General features: G+C 40.5%; 1 protein-coding gene across 10 annotated transcripts in view; it reads left to right on the forward strand.

The window, feature by feature from the left end:
- FNDC3A (fibronectin type III domain containing 3A) overlaps positions 1-20877 on the forward strand; it is a 114294-nt gene that overhangs the window by 2953 nt on the left and 90464 nt on the right. For 3 of the 10 annotated variants that reach the window (XM_046941661.1, XM_046941650.1, XM_046941656.1), the window contains 2 exons: positions 1449-1686; positions 13133-13261. The exons of 1 other annotated variant lie outside the window; for it this stretch is intronic. In XM_046941661.1, coding sequence (XP_046797617.1) covers positions 13160-13261 — 102 coding nt within the window. In that variant the 5' untranslated portion in view covers positions 1449-1686; positions 13133-13159. The remainder of the gene's footprint in view (positions 1-1448; positions 1687-13132; positions 13262-20877) is intronic. 6 more of the 10 variants (XM_040699830.2, XM_046941642.1, XM_040699826.2 and 3 more) reach the window with 2 other exon arrangements.

Consider the following 20877-nt stretch of genomic DNA (forward strand, 5'->3'; position numbering starts at 1 on the left):
TCAATAACACCTCTCTATTTTATCGTCCCTTTCTTTAAGACTATTGGCTCAGGAAAATTCTCAGGCAATTTGTAGTGAGGTTCTACTTAGCTGCAGTTTATGGTGCTGAGGTGAATTGTGAGGGCCGTTGCTTTTCCTGTAAGACCAGAGGTAGTAAAAATAGATTTGACTTGGATTGTCAGTTTTTCAGCTTAACTAAAAGATACTGCTGGTGGATGAGGAAAGCGATAATAGTTTGGAATGAGTACATAACTGCTGTTTCTGTACAGTAAACACAAATAATGTTTACTTTGCTCATGGGGCCAATGTTTCCTGAGCTACAGAGATGAGCACTTTTTCTTTCTGTTTTGCCTTACGCATTAAACTTTGAGCTTCCTTAATGCTGGTGTTCGCTCGATGCCAGTATAGAAGCACTATTAACCTTTATCATAAACATGTTTATCAATACACGTTGTGCTTTTGCTTACGGGCAGCAGTGTTTTGGTTCGCCATGCAGGGGGTCTGTGTTTTGTAGGGCTGATGGGGTAGAAGAATGCTTAGAAAGTGTCCGTAACACTTCATAGCACTGCATGTTTCTGGCAGGTTGTCATCTTTAATTGTTCCAGTCAATCTGCATTTGGTTTCAGGTTGGACAAATATTTTTGAAGTCTGCCTCCCACCCCTAAGATCTGGTCCTGTTCCAGCTGTGCTTCCATCATGTACTCTTGAGGCTGTAACCAGTGAAAATGTTTCTGATGAGCTGTCATAAATGTTATTGACAAAATAGAAATAGAATTTAACGTGCCATTTTGTCAATAGCAAAATGTAATTTGTAGCTGGTGTTTTAATATTGGGTGGCTGTCTGGAGGGTTGTGCTATTACTCTTCACGGGTGTATTGGTGTAGAATGTTTTTCTGTTTGCTGCAGAGCTTCAGGAATTGAATATCCTCGTGCTTTCCAAACACTTCACTAAAACTTTAATGCCACATTCATTGGCAGTGTCTTCACAGTGCTTCTCAAACAGAGCCAAATAGACATACTGGGCCCTATTGTTGTGCTGTTCCACAGCCAACTTTGGCAGTCAAACTCAACCGTGGTTAACATTGTTACCCTGTCTTTCAGCTTGGTACCTTGTGTGCCAAACACAATCCCAACAGGAGTTTGGCATAATGGTGAGACAGGAGTGCAGAGTATGCTCTGACCTTGCTTCCAGCATTGTTCTGAAGTACGTAGGACAAAGTAAGAGTTGCAAACCTTCATTTATGAGCAATGGAAAAATGTTCTGCTTTATTACCTGCTTAATTTATACATAAAGAACTATCAAAGTATGTACAGGTTTTCAATCCGAGCTTAACCAGTAAACCTCGTTCTTATGATCTATCATTAAAGGAGAAGATGAGCACCTTCTGAGATACGGTAAATCTCTTCTGCTTTCTAGTAACACTAAAGTAAGTCCTCCTTCTTCCTAGCAGTACATGAGCTTCTGTAATATGATGTCAAGAGAACTGCTTCTCAGCTGTGACAATCCACAAAACTGAACTGATGCACTCTGTGATTTTTGAGGAGAAAAAAAAACACAGCCCAAAACAACCAACAAACAGGAAAACAACCCTACTGATCGATGCCTGGGAAGTACTGTCTGTGGGGCAAGTGACAAGGTCCTAAAGGATTTGTGCTGTGACAGCTGTGAATAGCAGCATGATTCAGGTAACTGGGAGTGAAAAGAGTACGTGGCACAAGAGTGCTAACTTCACTTTCTGTGTGGCAGTTCTTTCTGAATGTGCTTTGATTCTTATACGTGGGTTGCGTTTAGAACTGTGAAGCTCAGTTCTTAATGCCTTTTGATCTTGAATAACTTGAGGTGGAAATGAGCTTCACAAATATTTACATCTACTTTAAAGTAAAAAAAAAAAAAAGAAGTATAGTTTACATATGTAAATACTTCCTTGTAAATGCTATTGAGTTTCCCCAGTGTGCAAATACAATGTCTGTGGTACAAACAAAGGCCGTACTGTACTTAGTGTAAGATCCTACAACCATGGGGTATGGCCAAGCTGCCCTTTTTCCCTTAGCTAATACCATATCTTACTCCTTTGATCACAAAATAAATGCTTCTTCTCCAACTTGACAGTTTTCAGACTGCAAGGTTTCATTCTTCGGTGTTTGTTCTTTTGAGCGGAGAAACTTTAGCTACTCTGAATTGGCAGAAGGAAACTGAAAAGTCAGCAACAAAGACATTAAGGGGATTAGCTTCATTTTGGGGCAGGGAAGCAACTGTAGGGCTGCAAATTTATTACTAACAATGAGAAGTTTGCTTGTAGCTGAAAACTAATTTGTGAGGTAAAAATGGGATGTCTGTGTAGAAGCATAAGAAGTTCTGAAGCAATAACAGGTGACTTTCAGTGTCCTGGCAATAAGAGAGAACCGTGGCTGCAACTATTTGCTAATACTTCAGTGTATCTATTAATGAGCTGTTAGGGGACTTGTATGGTAAGAGTAAATGCAAGCTGCAAGAAGGTGCCTGGACAGGAAGACTGAAAGAAGCTGTGAAATAGTGACTGTTGACAGTCCTGGGTGTGCTGCTCTGGTTTTGCTGGTCTTCCCCTTCTGTAGCTGCAGAGACTCCTCTGTTGATGGAGAGCTCTGGCATCAATTGCACATTTAACTCAATGAGTTGCCTTCACCTTGAGGTGTTGTTGGACTGCCTGCCTTACTATTAGGGAGGTGAAGCACCTGCCAGATTGGCTGCCTGTGGGCTTTTTTTTTTACTAATGCATTCACAAGCGCTATGCATTGATGCTAAAAGAAATAGTTAATCTGTGTCCACTTACTCCTGTGCTTGGCAGGCATTGATATGTCTGCACAGTGAAATGGATCAGGGAACTGATCTGACTTAACACTGGCCAAGTTTTGAAGAATATCTGAAAGCTCTGCCTGTTCTCCAGCTTAGCACACTATGTTGTTGGCCACTTGCTCATCGTGGTACAGGTGGGAGCTGCTAGTACTAGCTAGCAGTTGAAAGTCTTCCTAACAAATAGATCTGAAAGGTGTGCTTTTAAGGCTCAGGCGTGTTTTTGGGGGTGTATTCTTTCTTTTGGAAAGCAGTTTCCATTTGTTTGTCTTGTCATGTTCTGTGCTATTACCCCATTCCTTATAGAAGCAGAGACCTATGTTTTGAGTTTGAAGACTTGTAGCCTCATTGGTCCTATGGGTAGCCTGTGCTTTGGAAGCAGAGTTTTCATCTTTCAGAACAAGCAGGAAGAGGCTGTTTCATAAGAACTCTTTAAAAGCTGCTTGTTGTTCTTGAGTCGTGCACTCTTTGTAGCTCCAAGACCAGCAGCTGTCTCTGCTGTAAATTTGTCTCACTGACCACTTACAGCACATTAATAAAAGAAATACTTTTGTTTGTTTGTTTGAAGGATTAGACAAAAACTTTGTCCTCACTACATATAGCTGCCAGAAAGAGGGAGCTGATAACAAATGAGAGTAGCTTCATTCCTGGCATTGAACAGTCTTGTTTTCTCTGAAAATGTTCTGAAGCAGCAACATAGGCAAGAGAAATGGTTAACTGGGAAAGGCCAAGATGTTTTTCAACCCTTGTGATCTTCAGAAAATAAACTGAAGGAAATCCAGTCCTGGCAGAATCGTAGGAGAACCTAATTTAGCCGGCATGAAAGTATAACTAAGAGAGTTTAAAGCAGTTCTCGAGAATAAGAGGAGGGTAAAACTAACAAACCAGCCGTGTAGTTTAGATCAATGTGGCATGAAGTTGAACTGCGTTGTACGTCTTTGTTTATTTGTGTAGCAAGGATGCTACACAGTTCAGTCTCCTCATTTATTTTTAAGACTCCTTCCCAAGAGTACTCACCTCCTGCAAGACCAGCAGGCTGCCCTGTAGCTCCCAAGCAAGGTGTGACTGAATCACATTGACGTGCCTGCTAAGGACTGGGGCTAAGCATGCACTGCGGTGCTGACAACTCGCTCATTGATTTAAAATGCACACTATCAAAGTAGATCTGAACGTAATGAACAGATTAATTCCCTGATTTGTTATGTGGTTGCAGTTACCGCTTCCCAGAAGTTACACAACCAGTTTTGGCTTCTCTTCTCTGACGGTGTATGAGGGAGGGGCAAATTGTTGGAAAGTACTGAACTCTTTTTATGCAATCACTTCAACTTATGTGTACTTCATCCAGATGTGGGCTGTGGGTGGTTTATTAACAATCTAGTAATGGGTAACATTAAAAACCATGCAATGTGGTGTCTTCAGGTAGTCTCCACTGCATTGGTCGTAATATGTACAACCAAGCATTTTACAGTCTAAGTGCAGTCTAAGTTCTCTAGATGAGAAGTGTAAGCATCCATGAGCATATTGTCCCTTTCCAGAAGACTGATTTATCAGTATTTAGTAGTTCTTCTCTATGCAGTCCTCACCTTCAGAAGTTTGGTTTCCTACATTAGCTGTTAATAAGAGCCTAGCCTGTTTGGCTGAGGTTCAAGAATTGCTGGCTCATAAGTAGAAATGCATTAAACTTGAACATCTGGAGTGTTTCCAGTTATCTACTGTGCATTCTCATATAGGTTATAATACCCACGACATGAATTCATGAACTGCACTTCAAGCTGCTCCTAAATCATTACAGTTTGCAACGTGCAGTATGAAGGCAACCTGATGCAGGTATTGATTTATTACAATACGCTTGGCTCCCACAACAAAGCTTTACCCTTGTGGCTATTGCTGTGTTGAGGAGAGCACACAGTGACTGTGGGGAGGGACTTGGAACCAGTTTCGGCTGTTCCAGTGTAACTCAGGGTTGCTCACAAATCTGTATTTTCACCATAATTGTGTTGTGTTCGTTGTACAGCTTCTAGCAACCACATCCCTGCAGTAACAGGAGGAACAGAGATGTGTATTTGGTTTCTGGGATTTCATTGAGAATTGTACTTAGTAAATGTGTATGATGCCACTTGAGAGCTATGGGTGAAGTATTTCCTTACCTCATTGTAGAGGCTATGGATCCTTTTCTTCCTTTAGGGAATCGCATTGCTTATGAAAATACTTTGCAATGCATCTTTGTTCCCAGCTGTTCTGATGTGCAGTTTCTACTGTTGTGGGTTTGTTGCTGTTGATTCACTTTACAAAACTACACTTCTTATAATTTTTATATATCTGCCTGTTTGCAGCTGTGGTATTTTAAACACCAAGACTAAAGGAAGTAACCATTTGTTTCACATCACTTAAAAGGAGATTGTCAAATCACAGTGAAATAGACGTGCTCCACAAAGCACTTTTCTCCTGACAAAAAATAGCAATTCTTTGTTCTGTTGCAAAACATTTCACTGAGTTTTGCAGGAATTCCTTTTCCTAAAATAGGAAGAACTGAAGAAGCAAAGCAGATATTTTAGAGAAATTGAATGTTGATTTAAAAAAAAAAAAAACTGGTTCAAATTTGAAAAGCACAAAAGCTGCTTTACTGTAATTGCCACACCTAACAGTGGTAAATCCTCAGGGAGGAAAAAGCCCTTCTGCTAGCTTGAATTTTTTTATAAGACAAGCTGAAGAGAATTTGGTTTTTGTTTTTAGCTTTAATAGCTCAGGTGCAACCTTATGGATCACTGGGTAATTATATTTTAGAATTTCTCTACCACTGCCATCCCTGGATCTCAGCTTCTTCCAGCAGTGCATGAAGTGACGTGAGTAACGTCTGTCACATATGCTTTGTCCTTTCCTCTTCACCTCAAGGATGCAGCGGTGTATTTTGCTTTCAGAATTTCCTCCATTTTAGCTTGTTTGTACATGCTAGGCCCTTTTACTGTCAGCCCCATCTGATGACTTCTCGATGGGTTGGCTGATTTGAAAGATTAGGAGGAATCTTGACAGTAATTTTTACAGATTTCAAATTGGCAGGAGGAGGCCTGTAGGAAATGATAAATTTATCTCTCAGGAGTCATCGAAGAATGGGCATGGTGAGTAGTTGTGAGTGTGTAAAGCACAGGAAAAGTTTAAATAGTAGCTCTCAGCTTGAAAAGAAGAGTCACTCAGATGTGAGGCTTTAAGCTAAGTAACAGGGCTTTAGTATTTCAGCTGTTGGCCAAGATGCACACTTAAAGTGAACCTGTTGTATTCATGTTGGGAAAGACAAGATAGGGCATTTCTTGCACTTCAACTGGACTGGACTTTTACAGCCTTTTTGATTCACTTAAGTTCAGTCCTTGGCCTTAGGCAAAGCCAGAAGTAGTTGCTGCCTGCGCAGAGCAGCTTTCCCTCCTTACTGGAAGTTGCCTGGGCCTCTGAGGATGCTGTGCCCATGGTTCCTGGGGAGCAGAGCTTCAGGAGGAGCCAGGTGAGGAAGGAATGCACACCTGTCTGCTGAGGCCCACTGGGAAAACACCTTTTGGCAACCTCGTACTGGCAGCTGTAATGTGATGCAGGCTGCAGCATGTATGAAACTGCTCTACTGACAGAGAAATCTCAGAATGGAGCCACTATTGTCACTTGTAGTTTAATATTCACACGCTATTTGGAAGTGTTTAGTGTTGATTTTATTGAGCCCGTTCCTGATGCTGTACCTTTCTGTGTTGCGTGCTTTGGTCTTCTCACTGCTCACCTCCTGACCTTATGTTCTGTAGAGTCAGGGCCCTCATCAGGACCTTCTGTGTCAGGTTTTGACCTTCTGCAAGAGTGATCTCCAAACATTTTTATTGTGTTGTTTTTTAATATGTGCTTCAAATATCTGCATGCTTATTTTAGAATTACAGACGTGTACTACTGTACTAATATGTACGTAATAAAACATACCTAAATATTAGAATCATAGAATCACAAAGGTTGGAAAAGACCCACAGGATCATCCAGTCCAACCATTCACCCATCACCAATGGTTCTCACTAAACCATTAGTGTGATAAAAAATTGAAAGACAACTATTTAAAAAAAGAAGTCTTTGATTTACTGATAGTACAAGAAACATGTTCTTCCTGCATCCCAAGGGACTCTTTCCCACCCCCTTGGACACATGCACCCCACTTTGGAGACCACTGGTCTACAGGATTGATATTTTTCAGCCTTTCCGGGCAGCCTATGCCAGTTCTACACATCTCACTATGAAGATATCTTTTTGCCTTCTGATCAGATAAAATTTCCAGTCCTGTAGTTGTTCCTCACTTCTCCTTCTCCTGCTGTGTGCCTCCAGGAAGGCTGGTTTGAGCTCTCCTTAGGCACCCTGTAGTTAGTGTAATCCAGCAGGTAGGTGACTCCAGTCTTCTTGAGCTTTCATAGCTTCTCCTGGGCTGTCATTTGCTTAAGCCTGTTTGTCTTTGGGGCACTTCTCTCATACTGAGGGGGTGGCTGGGAAAAGCAAAGCTGGACGTGGTACTCCAGATGCTGCCTTGTAAGTGCTGACTGGCTGGGAATAAGCACCCTCCTCGTGCTTCTGCTAACGCAGCCCAGCATGCTGCCAGCACGCGTTGCTACGAGAATGCGTGCTGCTGACTCATGTTCTTTTACCTTGGTGATCCAGCTGATTTAATGCTGATGTGTTTTCAGAGGCTGTCATTAAGATCAGCTGCTAGACTCTTGGGGATGGAAAGGCTGAGCCTTTTCAGTGCAGAGGAAATGCACTGCCCAATGATCTCAGCCTGGCAATGTTTCTTAACCCTTAATGAATAAGTGACTGAGTAGCAGTCAGAGTTGTATGTATTGGAGAGGAATACAAGTGTTTAAGGAGCAATTCTGAAGGTATTTATGGATTGTTTAATTGTCATTTTAATTTAGGAATATATACTTGCATACGGAACTGTTGAGTGGAACTCCTATTAGCCTTAATGTCACCTGGCTTGTTAGTACAATTCATTCTTTAATAGTTCCTCAGACATCACCCCTGGAGTCTCTAAACAAGTCATATATAGGAAATTAAGATACTTTCACATTGTGTCAGCTTTGGTAGCCTTCAGAAAACTTGACTAGAAAGTCTTCATAAGATAAGGAAAATGAATAGCAGTGCAATTTGGGGTAGTAGGGATGGGTGGTTTAGTGCTAGTCTTGTACAAAGCATTAACCTATCCTGCTCGGTAGCGAACTCAGGAGAGACAGCATCTTTCTTGAATGCTACAACAGCCTCAGTGTGGATTCTGAAAGAATCCTGCATTGCTCTTTGAATGTCTACTACTAAGAATATTTAGTACTAAGAAAGAAAAAAAAGCTGTTTATGCAGCAGTTGTGTACGCTGTGTGTGATTTAGTCTGTATTTCTAAATAACTGCCCCTTTAAGGGGCTACTAGCAGGAAATTGTCTCAGCTGCTTCTGTGCATAGCAACAGCATTATCTGTCTATTCATCTAAGGTGTCTTGCTTTTCTGGTCCTTTTTAATCTACTAGAATGGTGCAGTTAGTTGGCCATAAATCCTTGGATTTGTCTCTTTGCTTCACCCCCTCCTCTACTACCTGTTAGCTTTCAGTGGTCTTGACAAGACTAGTTAACTCATCTGTTGTGCTAAAGCAAGCTGCTTCTCTTCCTCAGGACCTCAAATTCTGAGTACATTGGGAAGACAGGTGGAGATGAAAAACAGCTCTATCATCAAGAGCTGTAGGAGCAGTTTTACTTTCAGTAAGGTGAGAATGTTGGTATGCACATACTTTGCAGTATGTCACAGCTAGTGTTGGTCTGTGTCAGGGCATATGCAGTCTCTACCCTTGTTCACCTGAAGGTGGATCATTGGTACTGGAGGGTAACTTCTGTAGTCATTGCATCCAGGTCTGCAGAAGCAGACCTTGTGGTTTTCTTAGTCCAAATATCCAAACTCCTGGAGTATTTTCAACATGGAACAATATTGTCTAGAAGTCCCAGTCACTCTTAGTATTCTTTTGAACAAATATCAGCAATTTGAAGTGAGGGTGTTGGAGACAAAGCTTGTTAAATTGTTACAGTAGAGCTCCAATTTATTTGCAGCCAAAGGCTGGAAAAATATTGTCCTTGTTGCTAAATGAGGTTCTCTTGTGGATGTAACTCATTAACAGTTTTTTGGGGGGAGCTTGTGCTTTTCTGGCTGTCCACTTCTATTATATTTTCCTTCGAAGAATCAGCCCTTCACAGGATTTAGTTAATCTTTCTTTCTAGAAAGAATAGCTTTACCTTTATGTATTTAAAACGTTTCGTTATGCCTAGCTCTTTAAAAATATATATTTTGAACTATTGATGCTATTTTAGTACAGTAAAATGACAAAGTCTTTTATCACTGTTCTGGTTTGTCATTTCCAGACTTCCTTCTAACTTCCTTTTCATTTTATCCCGAGAATGAAGTTAAAAACATCTACAATGAGAAGCCTAGGACTAATCCTTCTCATCCTATTTGAAACTCACCTGCTCTGCAATTTTACATTTACTATTAATATTTCTGACAGCTGTCATTCCAATTCTAATCCATGTAATGATTTCTTCAGGAAAAATGTGTAATGCTGAAAATGCTGATTGTTTTACCAGTGCTCTTATCAGAACCTTTGTCAGAAGTGTTCCACCAGAAGATTCTTATCAAGTTAATTGGATAAGATCTTTTCACCAGTCATGCTTGCGTTTTAATTCTTTACAAGTAACATGCAGCGTTGACTGTGAACCTGTTTGGTGTCAGATCACTGTTAGCTGGCATGAGTAGATTGTCCCATTTGCCCTTTTACAGTAGGCTATTTAATATGAGACTTCTGGTTTTCTTCCTGACCTCTGAGACTTACCCAGGATTCAGGTTATATGGAAGTCTTTTTTGTTGTTGTTTTTTCAAAGCCCTGGATAGATCTCTTCTTCCAGAAACTATGAGCACAAGCTAGCTGGTTCTGTTGATATAAACACTCTGTGTCCACTTGATACCCTTAGATCAAATGTGGTGTAATTGTATTTTTTCCAATAAAGGTTTATTGAACTTTTATTATTTTGATGCTAACCTTTTCTGCTTTATCTGACATCTTCTACTACACAATTCTTCTGCCTTTATACATTCCTGCCAGTTCTTGTTCTCATAGCTAAAGAGAAAGCACCTGCAAGTGGTAGATGTACCACGTCTTAATGGCAGGTGTGGCAGTGAACACCAGTGTCTACAGGTTGGTGCCTCTTAACCACTGGCGGGGAGAAGGTTTTTGATGCATATAGCATTGGTCCACATTTGTGTGAAGCTTAAGCCTGTGGCATTGCAAAGAAATCTAATATTGTATTGTCAAGAAAGCATTGATTTACTTCTCTAGATTGATTACGTAGCCTGACAGGTAGCACTTCTTTTATTGTTGTGAAGGACGTCAGGAGTAACACTGTGCCCAGTACCTCCTGTCAGGGGTTATCAATGAGCAGCAGTGCTTCATCTCCAGAACAAATCAAACCCTCAGATCCAACATGGAACTTAGTTGTGTCCCAGTTAAAGCACTAAAGTCAGTGTGCGATCAACCTAAGTACTATAGGTGCCTATAGGAACCTCAGTTTATCATAAATCACATTTATAAAGCACTTGCAAAAAAAAAAAAGAATGAATCTTAGTACAAATGTTCAATATGTCCAGTGCTGTTCCCTTGTTGGAAGAGCTGAAAAGTGATTATGGCCATCATATTTGCATTGGTTTGGGTTATGTTTAATTCTCATCAATGTCCAATTTGTTGGGCTTGTTTTGATTTAGGCCCAATAAATGTTGCAAGTACTGAATGCATCACAAGGTACAAATTCAGGCAAAGCTCATTGTGTGGTAAAGGAAGCCAGTGCTCTTTTATCTAAGAGTCTTATCTGAGAGTCTTGTCATTAGCAGGATAGCTTGGGAAAAATGAGCTTGATTCAAATTAAACCTGGGGAAATCCATGTCTGTGTAAACCAGGAGTGTGTTGTATTACAGTCTGGAGTATTTTAATCAATTTGTCTCTGACACTATAGCTAGTTCTATACCTGTGAGATTAAGAGATGGCACAGGAGCAAGACTGTTTGTAGCTACCATGGGAGAAAGGATATGTCTTAATTCTCACCCCTGCTTCCAGGCTGTGTGTTCATTTTACTTTAAATGGTCATTGGATATTATCCTGGGAAGCTTACCTTCAAACCTGCTTGCTTGAAAGATGATCCAAGTAACTCTCATCAGCCCTCTGCCGCCTGCACGAGCTGTGGGGACTGATGGGAGCCTGGAGGACTTTTTTGATGTGTGGGAAAGCTTTTAAAGAAAGGTAGGAATAGAAAACTCTGTCCTCATTGCCTGGGAGACTAATTAGTCTAGTTAAGCAAGTATAAATGTTTAGATGTACGGAGGGACGTGATTTAGTGGGGAAATGTTGATGGTAGGTGGACAGTTGGACGGGATGATCTTGGAGGCCTTTTCCAGCCTTGGTGATTCTGTGTTTCTATGAAATGGCTTGGCATAAGTAGTGATGAATTCTTAAACACAGTTAGGTTTCAAAGACTTTTAACCTTGAGGGATTTTTTTTTTTCCCAAACTTTAATCTTTAGAGTATAACAAGCAAGTAAATGAAGTATCTGAAATCATTGCAGAAGGCTTTATTTTTTTCTTTCACCAAGTTTTCTTTTCACCAAGTTTACCATCTTCCACCAATTTTATAGTAGGGCAACCTTCAGCATGGAAACAGCCGAACTGCACTGTGTATGTATAGCTGGGGTAGAGATGGTTTGGGACACTCCTGTGCAGGAAGCTTTAACAGCAGCTCTTGGAAGTATTCGAGTAACACCTCTAGAACATACTGCTGGAGTCATTCAGCTGGCTCCATCCCTTGAATTTTGTCAAGTATTTTTCATTTAAAGCTAGCTATACACTGTAACTAGTAAACATCCTTGTGAACAGATGGTGTATTAGTATTAGAAGTGTTTGTAAGAGAGTTTCATTAGCCAGATGAGCTCAAGTAATCTTACTGACTGCCGGACTATGTAACTTCTAAAATTGTTCCTAATTTATTTCACCAGGTTACAGTAGGTACTGATGGAGGGAGGCAGCTTTGCTGTAGAAATCCTGTGTAAGCTTTTCCCCAGCTTAAACTTTACATGTGAATTTGATGCTAAGCACTGTTTTCAAGATGTAAAATATAATTGACTTATGGGAATTCTGGATGTACAATTTGCCTCTAGTGAATTTTTTTCCATCTGTCTTTGTTTTGTTAAGAAATATCAATTTCTTAATTATTGCTGATTGCTTCTTTTATTTCAAAGACCAAGTGAAGGGTCTAGTGGGATAGAGTTGAGAAGGGTGCAGTAAACCAACTCAGTGATTTTGGTGATTTTTTTTTAATTAAGTAGAATTACAGAAGCCATTTATTAGACTCATAATACACACTTCCTGCATGGAAAAACTGTAATCTTCATCTTGTCTTAATTCCTCATAGCACACCAGCACATAAACCACTTTTTTATGGCTGGTTAATGTCACAGATAAGGACGCTTAGTTGGATTTTCCTTCTGCTGCTGTTACTTGGCACTCATCAGAGCTGAAGTGGCTCACTGCTGTCATGGGCCTCTTTCCTCTGTTTATTTTTCTTGTGGTTTTTAGCTGCTAGTGAAGTTATTAAAGTACTGCCTATTGGCTATCAAAACAACGCTGCTTTAATTTTAATTTATTTTTTAAAAGTACAGGTATGAGATTGTACCTAAGACTTCATTCATCACACTTGGACCTTTCAGTTGTTCCTGTCTCTGGAAAAAGTAGGTTGGGGAATAACAAGGAGAAAAAAAAAAGATAGTACTGATGCTGCCCCTGTTCATAGATGTCAGTCAGTACCACTTGGATGTAAACAGACATATGGTATATCTAAGCTCTAAGGCAACTGCTCTGTTTTCATACCTTTCCAGTAGGCGTTCTGTCAGTAGCGCCAATCGCATTTGGACAAAAATCTTGCTTTATTATCAAAGGTTAAAAAATCTGGTTTCCTATCTCAAAAGCTGTGATGGATCTTCTGAGGTTCAGCCACTAGAGGGGGTCTAAACCTGCCCTCTGTGTGAGAACGGCTTTTCCTGGTTGGTGAAGCAGCATCTTCAAGCTTATGTGCTCGCAGAGATGATGTGGAAGCATAGCTCATAAGATGTGTGCAACTTTGTAATTAAAAAAAAAAACCAAATCTCACATGAGGCTGCTTTTGAAGGATAACTCTTCAGAGATGCGTATAATTTAACCATTTGAGTAACTTTTTCTTTGCAGGTGATCTTGTGAGTTTGTGTACCGTCGATGATGGCAGAGCACCCACCATTACTGGATACCAGTTCGATTATAAGTAGCGAAATCCCTCTTCTAACTTCCCCTATTGTTAGCGGGGATGGAGCACAACAGGTAAGAAAACTTCAGTATCTTCTCTTCCCCTCCCCTTTTTCCAACAACATCATCGATACTGAGGCTAGGAGAAGCTTCATATGGAATTTTTTTGTGCAGCTCTCATCACGAATGTATTTGAGAGACTGAGGTAAAAATGGAGCGAGTGCAGAGAAGAGATTTTTTTAGGACTATGAAGCAGAAAAACTGTCTTCTGAAAGAATGTTTTCATAGAAATGCAAGACTAGGCAGCTGCCAAGCTGTTGAGCCATGCCCAAATCTTAATTTAGAAGCTACATATTTACATTATCACATGACCTTGTTGAGATTGATAAGCTTTGCCCTACGTTAGAGCTTATTAGCTTACACACAAGCTAACAACTTTGTCCTCCTTAAAACTGGGCATCTTGAATGGTTGGACTTGTTTTTGTATATTTGCATCTGCCTGGACACTTCTTCAGGTATTCTGTTAGGGAAAAACAGTCAAGCTGATGGCTAAGAAAAACACAACTGCAGTTTTGTAATGCTTTAGAAGGGGCAGCTCCAGAGAGAAACTGTGTGTATATATGTGTGTGTGTGTGTGTGTACGTATATGTGTATGTATATATATATATATATATATATATAAATATATAAAAAATAAAATATATATATTAAAAAAATAATAATAGTTCTCCCCATCTTTAACTTTAGAACAATGTTTTAGATACCAGAGCAGCTTGATTCTGAAACAGCTTCTAATGGAAGAGAAGGGGTGAAAAACTAAGTGTCATGGAGCATCTGAACAGATTGAGAGATCGCTGCCTGTGGTGACAGGAGGCTGCTGGTCTCGTTTGATCTTTAGTTATCATAAAGAGGGATTGTTTTGTAGGGTAAAAAGAAGAAAGAAATGTAAAATGGAATTGGAGCATTGATTGCAGCAGTTCGTGAAATTGGGTTTGGGCTGCAGTGAGATATTTGTAGAATAAGCTTATATGCTGAGAAATCTCAATTATTAAATGCACCGGCAGAACATTCCAGAAAAAGAGAGGAGAGGCAACACATACTCTTGCTTTCTCCCAGTTCTGCTTTCATATACTGAATTTGGGAAGCAGTAACCTGTAACGTGCAAGGCAACGAATGGTGCTATTTTCTTGCACGTTCTGCCTTGTAAAATTTAATTTTGAAGCCTTGCAAACAGAAGGGAGCAAAACGTGTATGTAAAGTTAAGCATTCCACCTTTTATTTTCTTTACCCAAATGTAAATATTCTTTTTTTTTTTCTACTATTGTTTAAAACTTCTCATAGACGTGTAGCAGATTACATGACGCTGGGAGGAATCTCTGGAGATCACGTAGTCAAACCTTCCCTACTCAAAGCAGGGTCAACTAGAGCAGGTCGTCCAGGGCCATATCCAGTTGGGATTTACATATTCCCCAAGAAAACTGACTCCACAGTATATTTCTCAGTATTCAACCGCCCTCAGAGTGAAATAATTTCTTATGCTTTGTTGGAGTTTATTATTTTAATTTGTGCACATTATCTTTTGTCCTGTCACTAGTGCCATTAAGAAGACTCAGGCTCTGTTTTGTTTATTCCACTCTGCTCTCAGGTACTCATGCACATTGATAATAAGATCCTCTCCTGAACCTTCTCTTCTCCAGACTGAACACTCCCAGCTCTGTCTCTCCTTACACATCAAATGCTACAGTTCCTTCAGCATCTTTGTAGCAATTTGCTGGACTCTGCGATATATCCACGTCTCTCATACTGAGGAATTCAGAACTGGGCTGACTACTCCAGGTCTTATAGCTTCTAGCTGAGGGAAAGATCACTTCCCTTGGCCTGCCAGCAGTGTTCTACTTCATGCAGCTCAGGAAGCTGTTGGCCTTTGCTATTATGGTGCATTGCTGGCTCTCATTCAGCTTGTCCACCTAGACCCTTAGGTCCATTTTTGTAAAGCCACTTTCCAACCATGGTGTGTACTGTCGCATGAGATGGGACTTTGTGTTTCCCTCTGCTGAACTTGAAGATGCCTGCTGGTCCACTTCATTTGCTTGTCAAGGTCTTTCTAGCTGGTAGAACAGCCATCAGCTCCTCCTCCAGACTTTTTACCACTTGCAGCCTTACTGATGGTGCACTGTGTCCCATCTTCCAGGTGTTTGCTAAAGATAGTGAACAGTATTCTGCCCCATGACAAGCACTGAGGTGGACAGTCGCTGATAGCTACTTGCTGAGGCTGGCAGTTCAGCCAGTGCTCGGTCCACCACACTGCCAATGTCTAAACTGTAGCTCATCATTTTCCATATGAGGATGTTATGTGAGACAGTATCAGAAGCTTTACTGAAGTCATGACAAGCAGTATCTACTGCTTTCCCCTTCTTTACAGAGCTGGTAATTTCATTGTAGAAGGCTACACAGATTTGACAGTTTCTCCTTTGTGAATTGATAGAGGTTACCCCCAGTCCCCTTTTTTTTTTTTTTTAATCCACAGTGTGTTTTGGAAATGGTTTCTGGGAAGATGTACCCCCTCATCTTTCCAATGCTCAATGTAGTGTCCACCAGCCTGTCGCTCCCTTGATCCTCTTCTTGGCCCTCTTTTGAAGGTTGCAGTGACATTTGCTTTCTTCCAGTCCTTGGGAACATCCCCTGTTTGCCATGACTGGACAAAAGGAGTTGAGACTGAAGTACTGCTTCTGCCATCTCCAAAAATAAGACTAGCAAACTGTGCTGTTAAACATCCTTTGTAATGGTGTGGGACTTTGAGTCAGATATATGCCTAAATGTTCTTTTGGGGATACTTTTTCATTAAAATGTTGATTCTTCTACCAAGCAGGATTAAATCTGGAAAACAAGCAAAAAATTTGATTAAAGAAGGAAGTTGTGGGAGTTGTTGATTGTAAGAGAAAAACATCATATATACTGTAGGTGTCTCTTCTTTTTAAATGAAAAGAAAGTTTTTTATAGAACTGTTGTCTAAAGAGGAACTAATAGTGCTTGTGTTTTTCAATTAAAAGGAAAAATACATTTTCAGCAAGCATTGGTCAAGCCCTTCAGTGATCACTGAAGTCATTTTTTTCTTCCTTTTGTGATAACTAACATTGCCTATGTTTTGTGTCTCACAGTGACTAGTGAAAGTCATGACTTCTTTTCTGTCCTTCCTTTCCATCTGATACATGACTCATGAAAAATTTGCAAATGTGTTTTTTCAGTGGCAAGAAATTTTACTGGAAACCCTTTCTATATCTGGTGATTTAAAAGCCATTATTAAGTAGAAGAAGGCTTCTGTATCTAAAACATGGGCAATCCAGAATTAAAGGCACCGTTTACTTTGTCAAGGTTGCCAAATTAAGGCTTTTCCATGGGTAAGGCAGACAGACTTGCATAATTACAAGCATCTTATATACAGACTGGAAGGCAGTTCTTGAGAGTAGACCTGCAGAGAAGGATCTGAGAGTCCTGGTGGATGGAAAACCCAACATGAGCCAGCAGTGTGCTTTTGAAGCTTGGAAAGCAAATGATATCCTGGGCTTCATCAGAAGAGGGGTGGCCAGCAGGGACAGGGAGGTGATTGTCCCTTTCTACTCTGCCCTTGTGAGGCCCCATCTGGAGTACTGCATCCAGATCTGGGGCCCCCAGTACAAGAAAGACAGGGAGCTGTTGGAGAGGGTCCAGAGGAGGGCCACAGAGCTGATCAGAGGGCTGGAGCACCTCTCATACAAAGACAGGCTGAGGGAGCTGGGCTTGTTCAGCCTGGAGAAGAGAAGGCTGCAGGGTGACCTCATTGCAGCTTTCCAGTACCTAAAGGGAGCATATAAACAGGAGGGGAGCCAACTCTTTACAAGGGTAGATAATGGCAGGACAAGGGGAAATGATTTTCAGTTGAAGGAGGGAAGATTTAGGTATAATGGGGAAGTTCTTTACTATGAGAGTGGTGAGGTGCTGGTACAGGCTGCCCAGAGAGGCTGTGGATGCCCCATCCCTGGAGTTGTTCAAGGCCAGGTTGGATGGGGCCCTGGACAGCCTGGTCTAGTGTAAAACATGGAGGTTGATGGCCCTGCCTGTGGCCGGGGATTTGGAGCTTGATGGTCCTTGAGGTCCCTTCCAGCCCAAGCCTTTCTGTGTTTACAATGCTGTATGGCAAACAGGTATATAGATTGTAAGGTAAACAGGTATAGGACCAGAGAGACTACCACGTTACAAAGGAGTAATTGCATTGCATTTGGGCTTTTTTCATGTGTTTTGAATAATACTTTAACCTGAATATTAGCTCACCATTTATTTATTTTTTTTTTTTAAGATGGAGACCATCACTCCAGTATGCCTTTCAGTGCCACATTCCTATGTCTCTTAACTCCAGGGCTGGGAACTCTGCTGCTTCCCTGGGAAGCCTGTTCCAGTGCTTAACCACCCTCTCTGTGAAGAAATCCTTGCTGCTGTTCAATTTAAACTTTCCCTGGTGCAACTTGAGGCCATTTCCTTGCACCCTGTCACTTGTCATCTGAGGGAAGACTGACACCCTCCTTGTTAAAACTTCTTTTCGATAGTTGCAGAGAGTGATGAGGTTTCCCCTCAGCTTCCTCTTCTCTAGGCTATACAACCACAAATTACCTCAACTGTTCTCTTGTTTCTAGTCCATTCACCAGCTGTTCCTCTTGGCTGCACTAGTTCTAATGCAGACCTAGATGCCATTGGCCTTCTCGACCACCTGAGCTGGCTCATGTTCAGCCAGCTGTGATGAGCACCCTGAGGTCCTTTTCTATCAGGCATTTTTATCTCCAGACACTTTTCCTCAAGCCTATGCCATTGCATGGAGGAGTTGTGACGCAAGTAGCCAAGGATCCAGCAGCAAGCCTTGTTGAAGGCCATGTGATCGGAGTCAGCAGGAGCTATAAATGAGTTACTGAAAAGATATAGACCATTCAGTGCTTTTCTAGAACAGTACATATCTTCAAGATCTATTTCAGGTACTTAACGTTCTGCTAGCAGTTTAAACTTGAAATAGCAGTACAAATATTTGAACATGTTAAGATGAAAGGTCATGTGCAGGAGAGAAGTGTTTGATCAGGTTAAAGCTGTAACTTTCCACCGTATTTTAAAACAAAACAATTCACAAGGTGAGTTTCATAGAAGCTGATATTAGTTTCACAGGACAAAACTGAGGAGAAGAAAGAGCAGAGTTGGAGCCCATTAGCTCTTCTTATTGTATTATGCACTGCTTTTACACCATATCATTGCTTGCTTAGTGTGAATGGGTAGTGTACTCCTTAAGTCTTAGTGATAATGATGGGCATAATGATGGTACAGAGAAGTTGAGAAAAACCAGCTGATTCAAAGAAAGCATTGTATGAGGACAGAAGTGCGTTGGGGTTTTTCATGTAAGGCTGACTACCGCAGTGAGGCTTTACTGATTATTGCTGAGGTTGGATGTGAAGGATAGTCCTGGTTTTGTGGTGGTGATGAGTCAACCACAAGGGAAAATGTGGAGGAAAGTTCAATTTTTCTTTAACAGATACGTTGTTTTTCTGATAGTAGAGTGGAGTTAAATTGTTTCAGACAGTCCCTACTGCACCCAGTGCTCTACCCAAGACAAAACAATAAAACACTAACAGAAGTTTGCAACAGCCCTACAATTCTCACCTTCTTTGCACCTTCCCACTAAAGCCATTAGGTTGCAAAGAGACATCCCAATCTAAACCTGGTGTCTTTCAATACCAAGAAGGTAGACAGCACTCTGAGTAGCCCTCTCCTAAATGTTTCCTTTTTCTTGAGGCATGGGGCACAAGGTGTTTGACCTTGAGTCTGGTTTATTTCTCAGCAAGGTACAGCCAGAAAGTCATACCTGCAGGTTGTGAAACTGGTCACTCACCTTAGATGCTGAGTGTATCATAGAATCATAGAATCATAGAATGGCCTGGGTTGAAAAGGACCTCAAAGATCATCTAGTTTCAACCCCTCTGCCACAGGCAGCGTTGCCAACCACTAGACCAGGCTGTCCAGAGACACGTCCAACCTGGATGTTTATGTGCAATACATATGGGATGTGTGTCGTACATGTAGTATGCGAGTTTAAGTGGAAATTCTTTGAGTTGGAATAGATATTTAGCATTAAATCTACAAATCAGTATTTCTAAAATTGATTTATTTGAGTATTAAGACTTTTGATCTTCAAGTTAGCATTAACCTTTTAATAGTCTTTGGTCAGCAGTGTAATAGACAACTATAAAAGGAAGTACTTCTAAAAATTCCCTTTTATGACTTTCTGATTATATAGGTGGAGTTAAAGCAGAAAGGTAATAAAGATCTGAACCAGATTACTAAATGCTTTTCCTCAGTTTTTCATCTGATGCGTCTGTTTCTGAAAAGCGTATGGTACATAATCAGGTTCCAGCTTGCTTTGGTTTTGCCTTGCTGCTGGAAGTCAAGCCTAGAACTGCATATGTTGCATGATCTTTTTCCTCTAAGAAAAAAATCTGTGTTAAATGTTGTTTAAAAACATACGCTGTTATAAATGTTCCCACAGCTTTCCATATTGTGCTCTTTTCCTTCCTTTTATCTTTGTTTTGATTTCATAGAGTACATGCATGGCTGCTTCTGTCTTATTTTTTACTTCCCCTTTGGCTCTATTGGATTAGTGTATATGTCTAACTTTTTCAGGGTCTCATTAAAGCTGGTTTTAGTTGACAATTATTCTTCCATCCTTCAGTGACTTCATAGCACTGAAATGCAACAGAATTATGCCCACTGGAATCACTAGCACTCTTCTGCATAGAATACTGCAGCTCCATTGTACAGAAGGTGATTGTCAAGCTGCATTTTCTTTTTGTTTTTGCAGTATTTATTAGTACTTCTTTGTAGCAATCATCACTGAAAAATGCATAATAAAACTTGTCTGGGACATTTCATATGCAAAAAATATTTTCTGTAAAAGTCAGTTATAAACTTTGTAAAATGGCTGTAAGGATGTGAGTTTTGATGCCCGAAGAAATCCTTGCTGTATCTCTAAATCATTCATCTTCTTTTGGTCAGGAAGAGTGAAGTCTTACATGTAGACTGCTTTTTGCCTTTGAGAGCAATTTTCTCTTGTGCATTTAAGCTGCATCTTTGATTGCAAATGCATTGAAAACTTGCTTTACATTTGAAGGAGAGGCCTTTGTTCTCAGCAGAAAGTGATAGAATTCAGAATACCCTCATATTTAGTTACCTATGAATATTGTATTGCTCTTTGATGGCAAGGAAAAAGCAGCATTGGATTTAGTGCACAATTTATATTTGCATCTGAATATATTTTGGTATTTACCATCTGAAAAAAAAATGTAGAAAGGAGAATGAAGGCTATGTAATTCTCAGCCTTCTTACTTGTATTCGGTAGGAAGGCTCATGGGATCAAGTAGTTTCATAAAGCTTCTCTGAGTAGTCCTTCCCTTTCTTTCTAAACATCTGATTTAATTTGTGTGCTATGAATCCTAGAACAGTTAGTCTCTAGTTTAGATTCCTCCCAAGATACTTGTGACAGGGTTTCCCCCTGTGGAATGAACCTCTAGAAGCTGACATTTCGGAGATGTGGGTGACATGGGGAAATCAGATTTAAAGTCAAGTGTTAGTCACTCTAGGTTGCAAGTACAGCCAATGGGGAGAAATAAGCACCTTTTGGAAGC

Source organism: Gallus gallus, chromosome 1 (assembly GCF_016699485.2).
Source record: "Gallus gallus isolate bGalGal1 chromosome 1, bGalGal1.mat.broiler.GRCg7b, whole genome shotgun sequence".
Taxonomy (NCBI): Eukaryota; Metazoa; Chordata; class Aves; order Galliformes; family Phasianidae; genus Gallus; species Gallus gallus.